General features: G+C 35.3%; 1 protein-coding gene across 1 annotated transcript in view; it reads right to left on the reverse strand.

Annotated features, from left to right (window-relative positions):
* The window catches only part of LOC145214072 (NACHT, LRR and PYD domains-containing protein 5-like), a 40098-nt gene extending 18705 nt beyond the window's left edge, over positions 1–21393 (reverse strand). Inside the window, exons 1-17 of the mRNA XM_080082518.1 lie at positions 21272–21393; positions 20706–20878; positions 20448–20564; positions 19856–20050; positions 19263–19352; positions 18588–18704; positions 15136–15210; positions 14432–14470; positions 12449–14158; positions 10852–10853; positions 9174–9305; positions 8932–8994; positions 8465–8632; positions 8105–8263; positions 7746–7907; positions 5708–5914; positions 4519–4680 (exon numbers count right to left, since the gene is read on the reverse strand). Coding sequence (XP_079938644.1) covers positions 4519–4680; positions 5708–5914; positions 7746–7907; positions 8105–8263; positions 8465–8632; positions 8932–8994; positions 9174–9305; positions 10852–10853; positions 12449–14158; positions 14432–14470; positions 15136–15210; positions 18588–18704; positions 19263–19352; positions 19856–20050; positions 20448–20564; positions 20706–20878; positions 21272–21285 — 3585 coding nt within the window. The 5' untranslated portion in view covers positions 21286–21393. The remainder of the gene's footprint in view (positions 1–4518; positions 4681–5707; positions 5915–7745; positions 7908–8104; positions 8264–8464; positions 8633–8931; positions 8995–9173; positions 9306–10851; positions 10854–12448; positions 14159–14431; positions 14471–15135; positions 15211–18587; positions 18705–19262; positions 19353–19855; positions 20051–20447; positions 20565–20705; positions 20879–21271) is intronic.
* Positions 21394–21996: the final 603 nt, after the last annotated feature.

Genomic DNA, 21996 nt, shown 5'->3' on the forward strand with positions numbered 1-21996 from the left:
ACAACTTTTGAACAAAAGCTAGACCGTGCGACGGTAGAATGTAAAAAAGGAAATTTTTCACGCTTAATTGAAAGACAAAGTAACGAGCAACGCTCGCTCGCACACAAAAACGCTATTTTAGTTGAATTCAACTCACTCTTACAAAGCAAGTTTGAAACTTTAAACACAACCGGTTGAATTCCTAAACACTATATTACTGCTATGTTTTATTGATAGGGTTTGAAAATCTAAGTGGCCGATGTAAAAAGCGAGAAAAATTTGAAACTCTACACGCGTGCACAATTCAATGACCATTTCAAATCTTTCAATTCTATAGTTTTGCTTGTTTGTCTCCAATAAAAGTTAAGCTTGGTCTAAATGAGCGGTTTCTCAAACTGGGGTCCTTTAGGGGTCCGTCAGGCAATTTTGGGGGGACCGCGAAGCGGTTGAAGTAATTCTATATTCATAAAAAACCGTAACGTTTTTTGTCTGGTCTGTAATGTCACAAGCTGTCTTTGAATCATTACTATGCGCAATTTTGCATAACTAGCTAAAAGCCTACAATCAACTTTCGTTTTTATAAATACACATTCCAGCTAAAGGACCGCGAGCCCCCGAAATAATAGCAAAGGAACCATTTAAAAAAAAAAGAAAAAGTTTGAGAACCACTGCTCTATGTTTAGGATCTCTGTTTTAGAGGAAATGTGATAAAATTATTCAAACTGACCATGTTCAACTCTGAATTGACTTAATATGTTGTTCTACTTATGAAATATATTTGCGGAGCTTATTAGTTCAGCGTGAAAAGCATACTTTGCTGCGTTCATTAATTAGGAACTGTTATTCAATCATGTTATGCAGCGTTTCTGGTATTGTTAACACGGTTGGCAACGGGTAAGCCCGAGACAAATACTTTACCGGCCAATTTAATCAGTACATAACTAAGTTAAAAATAGATGTTAAAAGAGCTTTCAGTCGAGTCTCGTCACGTCACTTAGCACCAATAAAGCTGGCGGGTTAGGATCGCTTCAAGGCAGTAATGCGCGACGGCTAATCAACCGTGAATGACGTCATACGACCCACCCACGTCAGTTCAGTTGATGCAAAGTTTTTGCGATTTTCTGCGATTTATCAACAAAAAACTTATTCGTGAAACATCCGCATCGCAAATAAACTGTTTAAAAGTTACAGCTAAAATCTATTCCATGACGGTGTCCCTGCAGCGCTTTTTTTCCCCAGCGATTTCATTTCACCAAGTGTGCCTTTTACTAAACATGGAGACACAGTTGCAGTAATATTTTTATTCCATTTTCTTTTTTTGTGCTTTACACCGTGCTAACGCTTTATTCTTGGGAACTTTCTTAATGGAAAGTGTGTCTCAATGTTTTTATCTTATCAAGAGAAAGAGAGAGAGAGAGAGTAACTCTCACCACAGATGTCTAACCCGGGCTTCGGTGTTTCGGCTTGGTCAAGTGCAAGTGGAGATTAAAACATAGTGTGGTTAGTTTTCACGACTCAGTACGCCACCTAGCGGAGAAACAAAAACCTTATCTCGATCTTTTTAAGACTGCGGATGGAAGTCACCTTTCACAACGATGGAAAGTAAATGAGAAAACTGTCACGCTGAAGTGGAAGACAAAATCAGCGGAAACTTAACTGACACGTCGGTTACTGCATTTTTTTACTTGAAAGTTATAAGTTGGGTTGAGTTTATTTCGCTTGGTTAGAGACAACATAGCGACACAATAGCACTAAAACAATCACCAACCTGGAAATAGCTGCGCAACGTTGAGACGTTATGGGGCGCAAAATGGAGGCCACAATTGGTGGATAGTAGTTAAACGCGCTGCAGCTACACCGTAGCAGTTCGGCGACATGATGAGTCAATTCAACATGACAAATATTACATAGAATATTTGGCGTGTGCAGGTCGTAGAGGTTTTAACTTATGTATATTCATTTTTTGTGATTGATGCGTCGTGTATTTATTGATTTAATATTGCGCTAGCTGCACTTTAATTTCTAATTAACTACGTGGATATGAAATAAGCTTTTGCAAATAATGACAGCAACCAGTTACGCGATTGTTTGTTTGTTTGATCGTTCACTTTTTTTATCCACGGTGCGCACCGAGCTCCCTATTTTATTGCAAATCCGTTAAAACACAAACGACCAAGATAGGATTAGAACCCGCGACCACTGCAGGGAATTTGCGATAACCAGCAAGCAATCTTGGCGAATGAATAAGTTTCTCGAACTTGTTTTTATCCGTCAAAAGCGACCAAGATTGTTCTTTCCTGTCAGACTGTTGATCTGTATATTTTTTTAAACGCTTATAATTCGGCGTAGCTGCAGCGCGTTTAGCCATTATCCACCGATGGCGTCCTCCACTGTTTGGTTTCCATAATATTGTAACGTAGTGCAGGTATTTCCGGCTTGATGATTTATGTCGCTGTGTTTTCTTTCACCCAGCTAAAAAAGACTCAACATCAATTTCTGACAACTTGTTTTGTTTTTAAATAGAAAAACTCCCTAGTCGTATTCACATACTGGTGATGATTTATTACAAGATACAACCACGGGATAAGCCCGGGTCAAATATCGGTGAGTTTAAGTTTGTCTGTAAGTTCGCCCATGGTTTGTTTGGCCAAGCGATTGTTCGGTGGAAAGTTGAGACAATGTTACTGATTTGTTGCGCCACTTGGTGGAAGGAATATCTCAAACTCAAGCCGCACGATGTCGCTATACATCAAAAAAGGCAAACTACTTTTTCGCGACGCATTTGACAGACAACAAACTGTTTGAACTATTGGAACCACATTTGTTGGTGGATTGTAAGAAAATGTTTGTGGATTGGCGCAGATCTGTGGAGTGTTAGTTGAAAAGCACTGGGATATAAGAGTTTATATAGTAACAGGTTTTCAATTGACACATGCACAAATAACCACTCATCATAAATTTACAGTAATATACTAAAGTTAAAATAGCAAAAAAAAACATAACTAACATAGTTTTTAGTACAGATCAAAAATACAGTGGAAAAAAATTATTACAAAAGCAATGGGGAAGAAAACAGTTGGCTTCACTCGACGACTTATTTAAAAACTTGAAAAAGTGCAACAAAACAAAAAACGATAGTATAGCTGCAAAATATGCAATGATTTAATTTACACACAAAACACCCAGTATGAACAATTTGATTAAAAAAAGTTAAAAAAAACGGGTAAAAACAATAAAATAGAAATAAGTTTTTCATCGCATTTCTTGAAAACCATTCAAATTGCAACACAACATATACAAAGTTCAGGATAAAGATCTCAGAGCAAAAATACCAACAACAGCAAAAAAATAGGAAAAGTGAAACATGTTGGAAGCAATTATGTTACAAAAAGTAAAACATGTCAAAGGGAATGAAAATATAGTGATAGCGCAAAATTTGCATTAGTAAAAATATTAGTGATTAAAATATATTTAAGAAATGTACAAAGCTAAAATTTTTGATCAATGTTTAAAACGAAACATAAAAAATTGCGTGTTGTTGAAACCATGGCAACATGTTTTGGAAGCAAATTACAAAATAACTTTGGACAATCAAGTTTTGCTAATATTTAAAAAAAATGAAAGTACAATTTCTGGGGGAATTTCTAACGATAAAGACAATTAATAAATATAAATAGGCAAAAAATGTTAACATGCTTTTAATGTAACTGGAAGTTTTTTACTTCATGCCCAAGAAAAACTGTTCATAAACTTGTTGCATTTTCAGGATTCTTGCAGCTGCATTACGACCAATTAAGTTTCTTTACTTTTGACTCGAGGATTTTCATATCATCTGCATCAATGCAACTTATCGGCCTTCCATCAAGCCTAAGCTCTTCCATCTATGAAAGCAAACCATAAGATGAAACAAAACTAAATACATTCCTTACTTGTGTTGTGTTAGTGGCATCAGGGTAAGTAGGAGATAATTCAGAGCATTAGGTAGCAACCAATCAGTAATGTCTGTGTAGATTTATCTGTGTGCAAAAGTCAAGAATATTGAGGATTAGCCAAACAGCACAGTCTGTTAAATTTAATAGAAAAATATTTTTTAATGCTTATTTTGCCAATAAAGTAACCTTTATTGGATCGTTGCTGTGTTTATTAGGTTTTGCTTATTCTATTTTACACATCAAATGCTTTTGAGCCATATCAATGACTCTGAACCAGTGGTTGCCATTCAATGAAGGCAATAAACATATTTGTAAGAAAAATGTAGTACTGTTGAACTAACTTGGCCAAAAAAAGTTGCAGTGGCCCAAATTAACCATAGTACAATATAATTTTGAAACACATATACTTTAATGTTTAGAGCACACAAGCATATTAAATTTTGATTTTGACAACCATTCAAATCAACATTTTACAATACAGCCCAAGGTTAAGGTGTAGGGTGCATATTTTAAAATGTAGTCGAGGCAACAAACACAGCCAACTGTGTTAATGCAGTATATAAATGTGTCTTCGAATTTATTAGGCTTTGTAACGGATATATCTTACTGGAGTTTGTAATGTTGACAATCCACCAGCCAATGCTGCAACTCCAGTGGAAGTGATTTTGCATATGTACAAGCCAAGTATCTTCGTTTGATGCAAACATTTGGAAAGCTTCTTTGCCCCATCATCACCAAACTTGTTGAATGACAAGTCCAAGCTGTTCATCTAAAAAAAAATAAACATACATGTTACACCCATGCTGCACATATACAAGCAATGTGAGATGCTAGTAAGAAAATAAACACACAGTTTAAATTATTTACAAATATGTTGATAGTGTTCTTCAACTAGCTAAAAAACATCGAGCGTATCTGTTTATTTACCACTGCTGACTAGGGTTGGTCCAATAATAATGTAGTGCCGCTGATACATAACACTATACATGGTATTGGATAATGTTGAACCCACATTTTTGAAAACAACTAAGGACACTGGCCATTACAGTGCTTCTTAAACTGACACTAAACACTGCTTTGGAATGGTTTGAATTTGTTGCACTTATGTGTGGAAAAGTAGAAAACTAGTTTTGTGGGTAAAATAAATTACAACACAGGTCAACATACTTTAGGTCAGGGGTGGGGAATCTACTTAGGGCCACATGAATTGCACAACATTTTTGGGTGGGCCAAATAATTATTTATTTTGAAATTCTGTGTAAACATGCCCAAAGCGCATAAGTGGTTTTATATTTCATCGCTCCAGTTTTGATTTATTCTTTGCTGTTACATGTTGGCAACAAACGAGGCATACAGGTTTATCACTTATTTTGACCAAAAAATAAGAGTTGGAACACCCCAGCTTTTTTGAGGTTTCATGCCAATAGCTCTACAAACTAAAATAAAACTAACACCACATAACAAATGATTTGTTACTGCAACGTGAGGCAAACAAGTGACTGTTACATCACAATTAAAGCAAGCGATTGAATGAGTGGTATTTTTGTTATAAGTTTGATGCCATAATACGAAATGGGGAGATATTAAATATATTTACCAATAATGGCAAAGTCATTTCTAGGAAATATTTGTTCATAAACATTACATTGTTTTTTATGTTGGTTTGTATACTTTAACAAAAATTTTACGGGGGCCACAGTAAAAAGGCAAGCGGGCTGCAGGTTCCCCACCCCTGCTATAGGTAAATAAAATGTTTGATGCAACATTTTAAACAAATAAATCAACTTTCATCTCACCGGTTCTTGGAGTGACAGCAAACCTGAAGCGATATGAGAAATTCCATCGGATGTTATTCTACAACCAAGGTTAAAAAACAACATAACAGTCCAGTTTTTTAACTGACCACGACCCAAACCAAGTGACTTGATATTGCTCAAGCATTTTGACATTGCTGCAGCACCAAGGTCACCGATCGGGTTGTTACCCAGGTCAAGTTCATCCATCTAAAAAGTAAAATAAACATAAAGAAAATGCACATTTGTTTAAGTAAATTAAGTTCGCACTGTAATTGTTTTACTGTGATTTGTTTCATTATGTCATAATTGAACCTGAAAGTTTAGTTACTAGAAAGTATGTCTCAGATAGCATGAGGAGTTTTTGATTCATGACTTGGCAATATGATTTATTACATATTATTATGGTATCATATTATGTTCCAAACAAATCACCCACAATTCTGAAAATTATAATGTGTTACGCTTCAAGTTGGGTTGATGCGTTACACAAATAAATGCTAATAAGATTTTTCATAATATATCTTGTCTAAAAGAAAAAAAAGTTTAGAAAATTAAAATCAGTGCAACCCCACACAGTGGCATATCCAAGGGGGGGGGGGGGGCAAAAAATAAGAGTTGGAACACCCCAGCTTTTTTGAGGTTTCATGCCAATAGCTCTACAAACTAAAATAAAACTAACACCACATAACAAATGATTTGTTACTGCAACGTGAGGCAAACAAGTGACTGTTACATCACAATTAAAGCAAGCGATTGAATGAGTGGTATTTTCCGGACCCCCCCCCCCCCTTTTCAAAAATTTTGTGCGTAAATTAAATAGGCTCAAATCGTTCTGTTACCTTTGCGTGATAACAGGGAGTCATTATCTCGAAGCTGTGAGCTTTTAATCTCTTGTATTCGCTTGTTATCTAATCGCCAATTGTGACGTAACAAGGGTTTAACAAGGAGTTTTATGCGCTAACAAGTGAAAAGTTACGTTCCGGTTAGAACGCTGGTTTTACTTTGTTTTTGTTAGAGTTAAACGTACTAAATGCAACTGTTTTTGCAGTAAAACAATGTAAACTGATTAAAAATGGTTAAAAACGTTTAATGTTGTATTGTTTCTGTTAACTTTGTTAATAATAAAATAACTTAACTGTTTCGACCTGACAAACACGTATTAGTTTGCCACACACAGGTAAACGTAATTTGTTACTCGCCAGGCACAATTTTTGCCTTCTGCTGTTACAAACTTTAGTGCATCCGTGACTTTGCGCAACTTAACAGTAGGATTGCCGCTTCAGAAAGGCGTTCAGTTCTTTAGAAATTGCTGCCCGTTTTTTAAGCAACGATTTTGATTGCCTGACTGCAGTTTTGCTGAGTAAGCTAAATAGCAGCGACGGGATCAGAAAACTACAAAGCTTTTGCTAAAATAATTTGCCGTTCTGTCAATTGGACGGGTAGAGAAACCGCAAAGACGAAAGTTGGACCAGGTTACGGTTTCGGGCCTGCTTACAATTTTGGACAAAGCGTTTTGCCGCTTAACGCGTCGTTTTGAACGAGTAAGCGACATTTTAGTGGTATTTTGAAATGTCAATTACGTATTCAGTCTCATGCGGTTTAGCACTTTTGTGTGGAAAAATTTTCAAAGCGATCTAATGACGTATAATGACGTCATTAGGGAATTTCCCAAAATAAATCGTTTGACCCCCCCCCCCCTTTAAAAATTTCTGGATACGCCCCTGACCCCACAAGCACTTGACTCTGCTCTCTTTTTTACAAGAAAATTTATATTATCTAATAAACATGAAAGACAACGCTTAATTATTTTATGGCAATAACAGAGGTAAATATAAATTCACATTCACAGTGGAAATAAACCTGTTAATCAATTTTTAAAGCCTTCTAATATGTAAACCCTTAACACCAAACTCAAGATATTTAATTATTCAATGTTATTTGCATTGTGGACAAAACCAAACCCTGTTTATACTTCCAATTATATGATGTAAGATGTAAAAAAAACTTCTTCAATGCAAATTACAACTAATGAACTTACTGGTGTCTGTAACTTTGATAATCCACCAGCCAGTGCATCTACACCAATGGAAGTGATGTCACAATCACACAAGATGAGCTTCTCCACCAGATGCAAACATTTTGAAAGTTTCTGGGCCCCATCATCACCAAACTTGTTCCTCGACAAATCCAAGTAGGGAATCTAAGCAGGAAAAACTAGTTTAGTCTTTTTACAAAAACAAACCACAGAATCCTAATACATTTTAAAATTAAAATGTGAACAGTTATTTAAACTCAAATATCTTTTATTTTAACTTTAATTTTATCACACATTTAAGCAATACTAAAGGTAAATAAAAACATTTCAGTGAAATTATCATCAAACTAACAATGACATACCTTAGTTGGAGAGTTTAGGATGTTTTGAGTGGTGCCTGGCATTCCTTTACATGTGATTCCACAACTGTCCAATTCAAGCTTTTTCATTTTGTGGATTGACTTGGTAATTGCACAAGCTCCAATGTCACCCACTTCATTCAAACTGATATCCAATCTAACCTAAACAATAATGTACATTTCACACAACAACAATAATGTGAAGTTAACAGCTATGCAACATGGAATTGTTGATGTCCAAACACAAATCACATTATTAAATGAAAGATATTGTTTGAAATCATTGATTCTTTATCAACAAGTATTTTGTCACAATGGTTATGACAATCACAATAGAAAAGTGACAAACAAATTCACAGTTACCATGGACTGTGTAGTTTCCATCTCAAGATGTTCACCCAACTTAACAGCACCAACTGATGTCATGCCAATCTTCACCATATCAAGTTCAGCTACTTTGCCCACCCCACTGCTTAGTATGCTCACACCTTCATCTCCAAAAGGTATGCCAGTCAACCACAACTTCTTCATCTGTTAAACATAAAAACAAGTAATTATTAGTAAACAAAAAAAAAAAACATTGCTAATCACCTAATTGTTAGGTTTTATCATTTAAACATTATATTGGGGAAAATGGTAACGTGTTAAAATTGCACAAATTTTTTAAATGTGAATTGTTTAATTAGGTGATAAAATATAGTTGTACCAGACTAATTGGACTGAACCAGAAATAGAGTTTTCAGTGTTAAGTTGTTGCAGTGCTTGGTGCCTGGCCAAATATGATACTATTTTAATTCAATCCAAGTTAATATTAGTAAAGTATAGCAAACCTGATGTGGGTGGTCAATTTGCAGAAGTCCATCTTTAATGCTTCTGGCCAATGTTAACACATTCTGTAGAAAAAAGTTTTTATATTGGTGTATTTCCAAACATGAGGTTTTGCAAATGTTTCCTGATTTTGTGTCACCAGTGTAATCCTTTTGTAAAATTATCCCCAGTATTTTATGTGCACAATCAAAATGCATATAATACATAAATTTAATGACAACAACTTTATTAAAAAAATTCAAACCTTTCTGCTCCTGTATGTTGAATCACGAAGGGAACCAAATGCATCAACACCAAATCTCTCCACATGAGGAAGGAAGCTTCCAGCAAACTGCAGTTGTTCATCAGGACAATGTTTCAAGACGAATTGATCGATCTGAAACAGATGAAAAAGTTTTATTTAACAAAGCAAATGTTTATATGTGAGCAATTAACCAGATACAACTGATATCAATTAACTAAAAGTGCAACCACAACATTACAAATATTTTTGAAACAAGTGACATTAAACTGTGGGGATTCCCCTTAACTGCAAATGTTTAATTAAAAAAAAATGTTTAAATGAAATTAATGTTTCATTCAAACTCAACATTTTTCTCTCACTGCAATCATAGGGTAATGTCAATGCGTCATCTAAAAAACATAGTTTAGTTTGGTGATTATCAATTAATGCAATTTACTTTCTGCAAGCTCAAAAAAGTATAACAATACAAAAAATTTCAGGTTTCACCTTTTCTGTTTCAAAAGTTATTGAGTTTAACTGTAATGAATATATAAATACGGTAACTGAATAGGGTTTTACAAGTTAAGTCTCAATTGTAGCTTCACCAACACAAAGCATATGGCCTCGGTGGGGCAAAGAAACTAATACTGAACATGTTGACAATATACCAGTGCTTGTCAACCTTTTTTTGATTCGTACACCCTTCTGGCGTATATTTTAAAATCGTACACCCCTATCCTTGCAGTACAGTGAATCCGGAATAAGGAAAAGCACAATATAAAGGAAATATGTGTATTATACCCAAGGTTGTATGACGGAAATGAAATGACATAATAAACAACTTGTACTAACGCAACGTTGCATCATCAATTTAATGCGAACGTTGCTGTTGAACTTCGTCCGCCAGTTGTACAAAGCGAGGCAGTAACCTCGTTTCCAGTGCCCCTCTCATAAGCGTGTCAACATCCTTTATTGAATTTCTTTTCTTTGATTTAATTTCAACAAGAGCAGAAAATCCCTGCTCGCATAGGTATGTCGTGGGCATGCGGACAAGGATGGAAATCGCGTTTTGACTGAGATTTCGATATTCAGGAATGTTGAGCAGCGATACCCAAAAATCAGTATAGCTTTCACTTTGTTTAAACCCCGCCTTTTGCACCAAATCTAAACGCAGTGCAATAAGTTCACTGGTTAGTTCACAGTAGCCCAAGTCGAACTCTTCGTTTAGAAACGGCTGGACGATCCATAAAAGAGAATTAAGATTTAAATATTCCTCATCTGGAAAGTAAACTTCAAAATTTTGCTGTAACACATCGAGATGCTTATGTACCGTCGATTTTATATTGGATTCAATATTAGGGTTTTCGATTTCCCAGTTACTAGTCTTGATAAAATCGTGCAAGGATTCAAAATCTGAAAAATCGCATTTTACAACATTACTCTGCCACAACTTCAATTTAAATTTAAAAGCTTGCACCTTGCTGGCAACTTCAAAAATAGCACTCCCTTTTCCTTGCATCGACAAATTCAGCTGATTTGTGCTTTCAAATATGGCAGTTAAATAACACAATTTTGCAAGCCAGAAAGTATCTTCAAACTTAGTGGCCATTACGTGTCCTTCTTGAGCAAGAAAGACATACAATTCTTTTCGCAATTGAAACACTCGCTTCAAAACCTTTCCTCTGGATAACCAGCGCACCTCTGCATGATACAACAATCTCAATCCTTCTGCTTTCATGTCTTTGCATAGTTCTGAAAACATTCTGTGTTTCTTTGAATGAGATCGGACAAAATTTACAACTTTTATGACATCACTAAGAACAATATCCAGATCACCCCTTTGATTTTTTTCTTGGTTTAATTTCTTTACTACAAGCGCCTCTCGATGTATCATGCAATGATTAGAAACACAATCAGGAGACACTTTCTTTATTTTCTGAACAACTCCATTCGTAGAACCTTGCATGGCTGCTGCTCCATCGGTAGTAACTGACTTACACTTTGTCCAATCCAAATCATGTTCCTTAATAAATTGATTTAACTTATCAAAGATTGCTTGAGCTGTTGCTGAAACTCCAACTTTACAACAGCACAAATAGTGCTCTACAATGGTTTTGGCTTCCGAATCTGCAAATCTACAATACACAATCAACTGCGCTTCATCTGTAATATTTGTCGTTTCGTCGAGTTGTATCCCATAAGCAGGAGTCTTTCTTAGCTTGATAACAAGTTGTTTTAGCAAATCTTCAGAAATATCATCGCATCTACGTTTAGCTGTATTGTCTGATAAAGGAATTTCCCTCACTTTGGCAATAGCCTTTTTTCCTCCATGCAAAATGTCTGCAGCAATTTCAAGACAGGGAAGAACTACAGATTCCAACTCGGTGTATGGACGCTTTCTTTTCATTACAACATGAGCCATTTTTAGGGAAGCAAGCACTAAATCTTTATTTCCTTCTCTAACCTCGCTTTCAAAAAACGAAACTTGCAGCTGTTGACTACGCAGAGAGGCCTCAAAGAATGCCTTTGATTTATTTTGATGATTAGGATGCTGTGTTTTTAAATGCGTTCTAAGATGCACTGGGGCTAAGTTACTATTACCAAATATGGCAGGACAAAACATGCAGCATGCCGAAGGATAGGGGTTTAACAATTCTTCTGTTGTGCGAAAAAACCCATACATGGTGTAATCATCATTCCATTTACGTTTCTTAGCGCGCAAAGTCGTTCTCTTTTGTATAATTTTCTTTGCAACAGAACACTGCTGGTCCTTACTGCAGTTGGTACTTACAGAAATGGCTTCTACGTTTCCTTCGGCATCTGTTTCTCCAACATTCTCAGGGTTGCATGACTCAATACAACTTTCACTTTCTACGGAGGACTTACTGAAGAAATTTCGTATATCCATCATTCCTTAATTTACACAGCAAACAACTAAGGTGAAAACAATAACTTGCAATTCAGATTCTACTGGAAAACAACCATTACCAACGATTATTAGGACAATTTAATTATGACGTAACAAGTTGAACATTGTAACAAGTTACTGAAGAACTGCGTTGTATGCCGTGCATTGAAAAATCCAGTTAACCTGGTCTGAAAAAAAAAATGTAAATTTATTGCGACACTTGATCATAGGTATGTTGTATTATTGTATCTTGTACACCCCAGTACACCCCATCGAAGTGGTACACCCTTTAAAAATTCTGGTACACCCTGGGGTGTACGATACACCCGGTTGAAAAGCACTGCAATATACTAATACTGAAAACTAATACGGAAACATGTTATCATACTAACTTTATGCTCTGGTGCAAATTTTCCAAAACTCTGTAAAGCATTTCCAACAAATGACAGATCAACATAATTCAAATTCAGAGTGGTATTGTTCAGTTTGTAAAGTGAAGCCATGTTTGTGATATCAGATGAAAATACAGAATCCACTATGTAAGCAACAGTTGGTAAAAGTTTGGTCACAGCTAAGCTAATATCATCACTGCCAAGTTCATTCAAACATGCAAAAAGATGAAACCACTTTTGCATGTTATGATTTTTATTACTGTCCCTAGCACTCTCTGACAGTTTCTTTGCTTTAGATGTAGCAATTAAACCAAGAAACTTTTTCTTTTCTTCTATTTCATCAACTTGTGCTGCAGGAGAAAGTCGTCTTGCTTTTTTAAACACACTATCTTTGCATATGCCAAAACAAAACTTTACAACATTTTCTAAATCTCCAGACTCAAAAGCATTTTCAAGGTAAGATTTAAACTCATTTAGAGGCATAAACAAAACAAGTCTGAGTGCAACCAACAACTCTTGCCAGGAGCGATGAACAAAGTAGCTAACTTTGTCTTGTTGCAAAATCTGAATTGCAAGACCATCCTCTGAATCTACAGCTGTATTGACAAATGCTTGTTGTGTTGTCAATGGAATCTTAAACTGCTTTAAGTCCTCATCTGAAAACAGAGACTTGTTTTTTTGCCACCCATCAAATGCCAAGTCACAAAGCATCTTAACCACATTCATGGCTTTTTTAAAAGAGCAATGCTTTGAACGAATGTATCTGTTTAACATTGCAATGTAAACACTTGTGAGTGTGATAGTATCTAATGTTCCTCCTCCTCCTAACAGAAAGTAAAGAGCCATAAGCATGTTGACAGGTACTACACAGCATTCCAACAAAGCTGGGTTGTCTTGGAGGAGTTTCCAAACTCTGTCAAACTGTTCACCACATACACACCTAGCAAGTTTTTGCTGTTCACTCGGTGCTAACCCCAAAATTTCCAAAACAAATCTGGGTCTGTATTCTGGAGAAGCATCAATAAACTGAGTAATTCTTGATGTTACCAGCTTGTAAGCATTCTCAAGTAGTTTGCCGTTTAGTATGTTATATAATAGAGCCATTGGTTTTGCCGGTTTAAGTGGTAATACATCTGGATATGAATGTAACTTTTCAGTTTTAGCTTCATCAAGACCATCAACGATCACTACTGTGTTGGGATCCTGCAAGATAAAATTAATCAGCTCCTTTTTCTCTGCTTCCTGTAGTGAAAGACCCTTTGCAATCAGTGATGAGAAAAGTAATTCAAATAAATCAGTTTCTCGCTCAAGGTCAATGGTGCCCACTGTGATGTAAACCACAAGCGAAGCATTAGAAAGAATTTTCTTGTCCAAAATTCTTTGCATAATAACTTTTGTCAATGTGCTCTTTCCCACTCCAACTACACCAACGATGCCAACTGACTTTTCCTGGTTTTTAGAGCCTCCTGCTTCTATCTTTGCTCTTTCAAACATGTTTTCAACTGTGATATCACCTTTTAGTTCATTTCCTTTATCTACCACTTCAGCCAATTTTTCTCGTTGCTTTTCACGATCATTGTCTTTCTGTCCAGTATATTTTACAAGCACAAGATTAACTGGTTCCACTGCTCTTCCATATTCTCTACCACATTTTTCATCTACTACTGTCCTCAGATGCTGGTGCAATTGTTGTGCTGTGGTGTCAACTGTAGAAACAAACACAATACAGTGTTTAGGAAATCGACAATATACACTGATAAAAAAAAGATGCTGAATTTATCAGCAGTTGCAGTGTGCAAGAGTTTCAATATATACATTAGTTTAATAACTTTGTTAAAGCAACATATATTTAAAATCAGTTCTAAGCAAATTGCATGTGAAAAATATTTAATTTGTTACCTTTCGCACAAAACCATAAGTTATAATTTGTACCCAAAGTGTAGAAGCATATGACAAAAACTAACATTAGCAACATGTACCTAATTCCGTCAATGGTCGATTTCTCATCCCATGGTTATCTGAACAGACAACATTTCATTTTAGAGTATGTAAATTTCATTATGTGAGCACTTCACATGGTTCAATCAAAGATAAATCCTAAACTTATAGCAGTTAGTAATTTTTCAGCTTTGCTTCTAGCTCAGTGATGTACAACCTGCAGCTGTATGGTCACAGAGACGACTTTGTGCGGCCGCTAACATGTTTGTTAAAATATGGCGACTGTGATGGACTGGCGACTGTGATGTAAATCAAACTCTTTTGTGGGACTATTATAAGCCATAGGCATATGCGTCAGACATTTTGTACGCCTGTTGTGTGCAAAAAATGTGAAAAAATAAGGATGTCATACACAGTTAAGGCTGATTTTCACACTGCGCAGTTCAATCTGTGCATCAAATAATTTCAAAATGAAAACAAGCAGGTAGTTTGTTGGTAAAATAAGGATTTGCGATGCAGCTGTAGTAGAAAGGATCTGTTCTAGCTGTTTTTCAGTAAGTGGATAATATAAAGACGGCCAATTACAAAACAGTTTCCATTCCATTTCTTGGAGCCACTTTACACTATCAAATGGTCCTCCATTTCAAACCTAACTTTTGTATGACACCAAACATGTGATGTACTTGCTTAAACCGAAAGTCAAAAATAAAAATTACATTATTTAGGAAATCATAAAAAAACTTACATATATCTCCAACATTCTGGTAAATGTTACACTCATTATATGTGCTGCGTGTTGATTGGTTCGAAATGGTAGGCTCTGTACAACAAATATCGTTACAGAGGTTAACCAGATACTACCACGAATAAAAGTACTGCATTTTGGTAGTAGTACAGAAAAATAACAGAAAAAAAGTTCAATAAAAGAATATTTCTTTGATCCAGATATTCAAGCCTGCAATAACCCTTTGCTGTGTGGTATATATATATAGTACATTTCTGTATCAATTACTTTTGGTATATGGCAGGAGTTTCCAAACTGAAGTTGGCGAAACAACTTCTTGGGAGACCACTACACTTACTACGTGCATAAAGAGGCGACAATATTATATAGTCTTGTCTGTGATGTAATAAACTGTCTGGACAAAGTAATCTTGCAAAACTGGCTGAAATGTACTATGGTTTGCATGCATTGTACTGGCAATGATTTGCAAGTGTTAAAGCAGAATTTGCTCACCAAGTTTTTGTATCGCTTGTATTAACAATCAGGTTTAATATTGTATTTATCCTGGACAGCAAATCTCCACATTAGCTAACTAGAAGGGTGGCTTAGCACATATTGCCATTGCATATACACTATAACTTATTTTAAAACATAAATATATTTCCTATGCTTATTTTATTAGGTCCCATATTAGCCATTGTCTTTTATAACTTTAGTTGTTTCTGCAGGCAAAAACTCATGGGTCCCCACACATGCAAAGTTGAAAATAATGCAATTCAAGAGATAACCATGAGAAAGTCGTTGTTGCAAGGTAAAACACAGTGATCGGCACTGGGCTTAAATAATAATACTATGTAGAATACAAACTATAAAATTAGATTCACCCAAGATATTGTTTGAAGTATGTCCTATTTAATGTTTTAAAAAACTGACCCATTTTAGGGTGCTAGTAGGGCAACTAATTGGGTTCGACACACAAACTAAAAAATATATAAAAACCACATGGACTTAATCAATAGTACTGCAAAATTTCAGCCCAATCCGCCAATGTTTAAAATTTCGGCCACTAGAGGTGTTTTGAGCAACAACTGTTAATGTTTCTGACGTCATTGGGCAGTTAACAAGCCCCTAACTGCCATGGCGCAAAAACGATCACCAAGCAACCCACCAATGAGCAACATACAACTGGTTGCCCTTGTAACACTATTGCTCCAAAGAAATCTTTCGTTTGTGGTGCCCAGTAACATACAAATACGTTTTACACTTTAGGGGCTTGTGGGGTAAATGTTACCTAAATGTTAGGTTAAACACAACAATCGACACCTATGAATAGCATACTATACAAGAAATCCAAATTTCAGCCAATTCTGACACTGTTTAAAAACTCACCCATTTTAGGGGGCTAGCGGGGTAAATACTGGGGTTATCAACAAAAACAAAGTGGGATGCACATCTACATAACTATATCTACCATCTGTGTAAATTTCAGCCAAATCCATCAAACATTTGATGGAAAAATGAGTCGGACAAACTTCAGGGTAAAAACACCCATTTTAGGGGGCGAGCGGGGTAAATACTGGGGTTATCAACAAAAACAAAGTGGGATGCACATCTACATAACTACATCTACCATCTGTGTAAATTTCAGCCAAATCCATCAAACATTTGATGGAAAAACGAGTCGGACAAACTTCGGGGGAAAAATACCCATTTTAGGGGGCTAGCAGGGTAAATACTGGGGTTATCAACAAAAACAAAGTGGAATGCACATCTACATAACTACATCTACCATCTGTGTAAATTTCATCCAAATCCATCAAACATTTGATGGAAAAACGAGTCGGACAAACTTTGGGGACAAAAAAAAATGAAAGAAAAAAAAAGAAAAAAAAAGAAATAAAAAAAAAACAATTTGAGTAAAATCAATATGTGTCCCCTTCAGGGAAGGGGACCCATAATTAAGACTCATTGCCTTCGATTTTCTGAAAATAGTGTCTGGACCTCAGGGTTTTAAAACTTCTGTACCTTTAAAAAAACTAATTGAGTACCCCTGGTCTAGTCTTTCTACCTTCATTTAAATCAACAATGTTTTGCCTGACATATATGAATCTGAGGAATCGCTTATTGAATTTACATTAAGTCTAAGGTATGAAACATTCATTGCTGCACAAAACATATGATTTATTATCACCAAAACAAATGCCTAGTAAAATGTGTTATCATTAGGGCAAGTTTTTGCAACTTTTTTTACAGCTTCCAGCAGCTTGCTAAATACAAAGAGCTATGTGATGGATCGGCTGCATCTCAATGTTATCTATGATGCAACAGTTGGCTTGCAAGCTAGAAGTGCAACAACCTCAGCTAAGCAAAAGCGTTATATAAAAGTGCATTCGTTATTTTGCAAGTAAGAAGCGATAACCTTGATATCTGTTAAGATGACAGTCTAAGGCAGAGATTGTCCAACCTACGGCCTGCTAGTCATTTTAACTCCGAGAAGTATGCATAAATGCAACTTGTGCATAAATGCAACTTTTTACTGCAGCTTTTGTTGAAATTAAGTGCAAGTTTCTCACGTTTTTAGTGCAACAAAAACTTGACCTAATTATCATGTGTGAAGCAGAGACCTCTGGATCTGTATTAAAACAGTCACGATTGTAAACCAGTAAATTACTCCTCTGGACCTCTGGACCTCTGTCTGTCTGGTGTACACATATTATGGTCGGTAAAGGTAAACACTAGGCTGATCATGCTAACATTTCAAATAACAATCAAGAAATCCACAACAACAATTGTTTAAAATTTCAGCACATTTTGTTTCAGACTGAAGGGAATGGTAACAGTAAAATCGAATATTTCTGTGTAAGGGGGTGAAAAATGAATGAATCGAACTAAAACTCCAACAAAGGTCATGTACTTTTGTATTTTTTTTCCTTTAGGCCTATGGGTAAACAACATGTCAAACAGTGTCACAATATGTAGGAATCAACTATTGCTAACTAACTATCACCTGCATAAATTGAAAAAGTAGGAACATTCTTGGATAACCAAATATTTAAACAAAACTACGAAGTTATCAATACAATTTGGCAAACAAAAAATAAGGCTGCAGGCCAGATGGAATAACTTCTAGAGCCTAATTGGGCCCACAGACCAAGGTTTCGTGATCCCTGGCCTAAACTGACGGGACTGTTTGGCTAAATGTTTGTTTGAAAAGAAACAAGTAGGTAAATTTCTGCTTTTGGATTTTGCAGCTAACATTACATGTCCATTATTTGGAAAAAACAGAAATATTCTCCATTATAAAATAGGCAAATCTTGTGAATAGATTTTATACCATGAAATCAGATATTGTTGAGCATTAAAATTCGGAGACAGTCAAAAGGGTACAGAGATTTGAACCAAACAATAAGTTTGGAAACAAATATTAATGATCTCACCTTGCAATGTTTGCAAGCAACAAGTTTTCTACCAACCTAATTTATTGACTTCATTTCCTTCAACAGAATCTACTGAACTCTCAGAATCTGAAACTTCAGTTTCTGTCTTGCGACGTTTAATGTCTGGTGAATCGTGCACAGTAGGCAATGGATCTGTATGAGAATGTAAGAAATAATTTTGGAGAAAAGGCCCAACTAACTCACTCGGTACATTCTACTTTACAACCTTGTTTAGGAAGTTTTTATATTGGCAAAGTTAACCTAATCAATCATCTTAAATGAAATTTGAATGTATAGTAAATGATAGGGATGAGCCGAGCCAAGCAAGAACCCAAGTACTTGGTACCGAACATCGCAGTTTTTGATGCTAAGTGCTGGGCAGAGCAGTTGCATAAACTAACCAGAGCATTAATTTTGCATATTAATGCCCGGCTAACATATGAAACAGGCATTCGAAAGGGCATTTAGTAAATATGAGTGTTTTCAAATGTGTTAGATGGTAGAAAATAGCAGACTCCTGGGAGCTGTTCAACTTAATACAATGCTGGTGCAGGATTTTAGAAAACTGCAAATCCAGCATGAAATTAAAATTGTTTGTGCATTGGCAATAGTTTACCCAACCAATTATCTCAAATCAATCTGTGTAAATTAGATCATTGAAAATGTGTAGCACATAAACAGCAAAATTCCTTATATTGTAACATTAGGAACCTGTTTTTTCCGGTTCCGGTGTTGGAGCAAATGTTTCAGGAATCTCAAGATGAAGCTTCTTGAGTTTTATAATGGCTTTCTCAATACTCTCTATGAAATAGAAAAGTTAACTCATGTTTAACAATATAAAATTATCAGCTATGGCTTACAATAAAATAGAGAAGGTAATGGAATACTAAAATGGAATTGAAAATATTCATACTGGCATCAGCCCTGAACGCAATTGTGTTTGTGATTCGACTTTGGCGGTTTCTCAACTGAGCCTGTGTAGCTCACTTGGTAAAGTGCGAGTCCTGGAAAGACTCCTGTCGTGGGTTCGAATCCCACCGCAGACCAAGTTTTTCTAGTCCATGTCTTGCCATATGGGAATGCTTGAGAGACCAGCTGATTTGTGAGACCTTTAATAGGCCTGGCCTACTACAATGGATTTGACATTAAAAAGTGCTTTCTATAACATTTATTCTAGCGTTGAACAACTCCAGAAAAGGCAACTAAACACCAGAGATTATAAAAATCAAATGTCATCTTTTATGACACAATTCTGCATTACCATGTTTAATCTTTGGTAAAAAAAAGCATAAAATAATTTGTACTTAGTTTGTTTGCTTTCATCCATATCATCATCATGCGATATTGTCTTTCTGCAAAGTTTCCCTTGTAATCACTTTCAATTTCTGTCAACTGAGAATCCTGTAGTTGAAACTTTTGTTGAATAATTGTGTCTTTCCAAAAGCTCTCATCAGAATAAAATCGACAAAATCCATAAATAAACCAAGAAATTTCACGATCTGTAAAACAAGGAAAACTCAGAACATGGTTGAATAGGTAATGGGGGTTGGTCATTGTTAGATTTAGAACGAAATGAAACACAGCAAAATATACATCTGACATGTTAATTTGCTGTTTATTTTTATTAAAGGTCTGAAAATAACTTATGACCATTGTACCAGTGCTTCGCTTAAACAAGGCCACAGTGCTCTTACAATAAATTGTCATTAACCTGAAGTAACCTACACTTTTTTCTTACAAGTTCCAAAAACTTACCTAAAGTAGTGGGATTTCAACTAAATAATTAAAAGTTTGGGTAGCATAGAAATAATTTGACACCCATAATTAATGTAACAAATGTCTTTTCCTGGGCAGCTTTGGCCCAAAAGTATATTTTAAATCCACAATTGAATTTACTTTGCAATCTTCTTGATTTGCTTTCAGCCAAAAGTTGATCAACTTTTTTATTTCGTTTGTAGGAATAAACTTCATCTCGTACAAGTTGAAATATTTCAGGATCATTTTTGTCAATACCTGTAAAAAAAAGTCAACATTTTTGTCATAAGTCGACTCTTTATGTCAGCAACCTATTGTTGCGAAGTTGTGTCTCTCTAAATTGATATATTGTTTATTACAAATAAATCAAAGCCAAATCTTTTGCTACAAATTCCTCACCTTTCCAAAACTGAAACATGTCCAAGTCATTGTTTTTCAGATATTTTCCAACCTCAGAATCAGAAAAACCAAGTTTACGAAGAAATTGTAGCTTTAATCTGAAATCCATATCTTTGCATGCTTTTTGAAAAGCATGTTTGGAAGATTTTTTTGTTGAATCCTGGCTGCTACTGCTGAACAACAAATTACATTCAACCAAATATATTTGTCTTAAAATCATGTTTTAGCATATTGATAGATAACATGGATTTTTTATTTTTTTGATTCCATGGCTAGGAAAAACATATTCATATATAACTCATTTTATTATTTGTGCAAAAGGTACAAAGTCTGTGTTAAAAAAGAAAACATGTACACAACAATAGAAGGACAGGAATCGTTTGAGGTTATTTTCTGTGAACAATAAAATGCTTGTGCCAAAATAAATTGTTGTCATAAAGTTTCTTAGAATATAGATGTGTGTTATACACTTTTTTAACTACTTATCTGTTATGAATGTAAATCTTGCCACAATTAGATTGTATGAAACTATGTTAGATGAACCAAATAATAATTATAAAAACTACCTTGAACTTGCCATGATGAAACTTTTTCCACAAGTTACAGACTGATCAGCATTTGAAACCAACAAATTAATTACATAAAAAAACTTTTAAAACATTACAAATATAAAAAGAGTCACAGCAGCATATCTAAAACCATTCATGATTAGACATACAACTGTTAGAATATCACAAAATCAAATATCTTTTGTGATCAACAACCTTGATGAACAAATGCTAAATATGATCATCCTGGATCACAAAAATGTGTTATTGCGTTTGCAAATTTCACTCACACATGTTTACATCATTTAAAAGGTTTCACCCTTATGTTGTATCTTAAACTCTTCCGTAAACACTCTTTCCTGCTGCTTTTATTATAGAGTCAGAAGTTCTATATGAGCTGGTCAGCCACATAGAGAAGTACGTCCAGCAACAGTTTATATATTTTTATGAACCATCAAACTTAAATTTGACCCACAACTATACTTTTCTAGCATACCTTCAACGTAGCTGTAACCATATACTACATTGTTAGCAGTCATCCTAAAAAATGCATGTTACTATTATTAATAAAAACAATGGCATTTACTAGGGTTGTTTTATCCGGGTTATAAAAATATCTTACGTATATAAGAAATACCTTGGGTTAAAACAAGATCATGTTGTGCTGACTTTTATGGCTGTTGTTAACTTGCTACAGTGTTACTTCCCTGTTTTTGAATTACACAAAAAGGTTTTACAAAGTA

Source organism: Phallusia mammillata, chromosome 2 (assembly GCF_965637545.1).
Source record: "Phallusia mammillata chromosome 2, kaPhaMamm4.hap1.1, whole genome shotgun sequence".
Lineage (NCBI taxonomy): Eukaryota > Metazoa > Chordata > Ascidiacea > Phlebobranchia > Ascidiidae > Phallusia > Phallusia mammillata.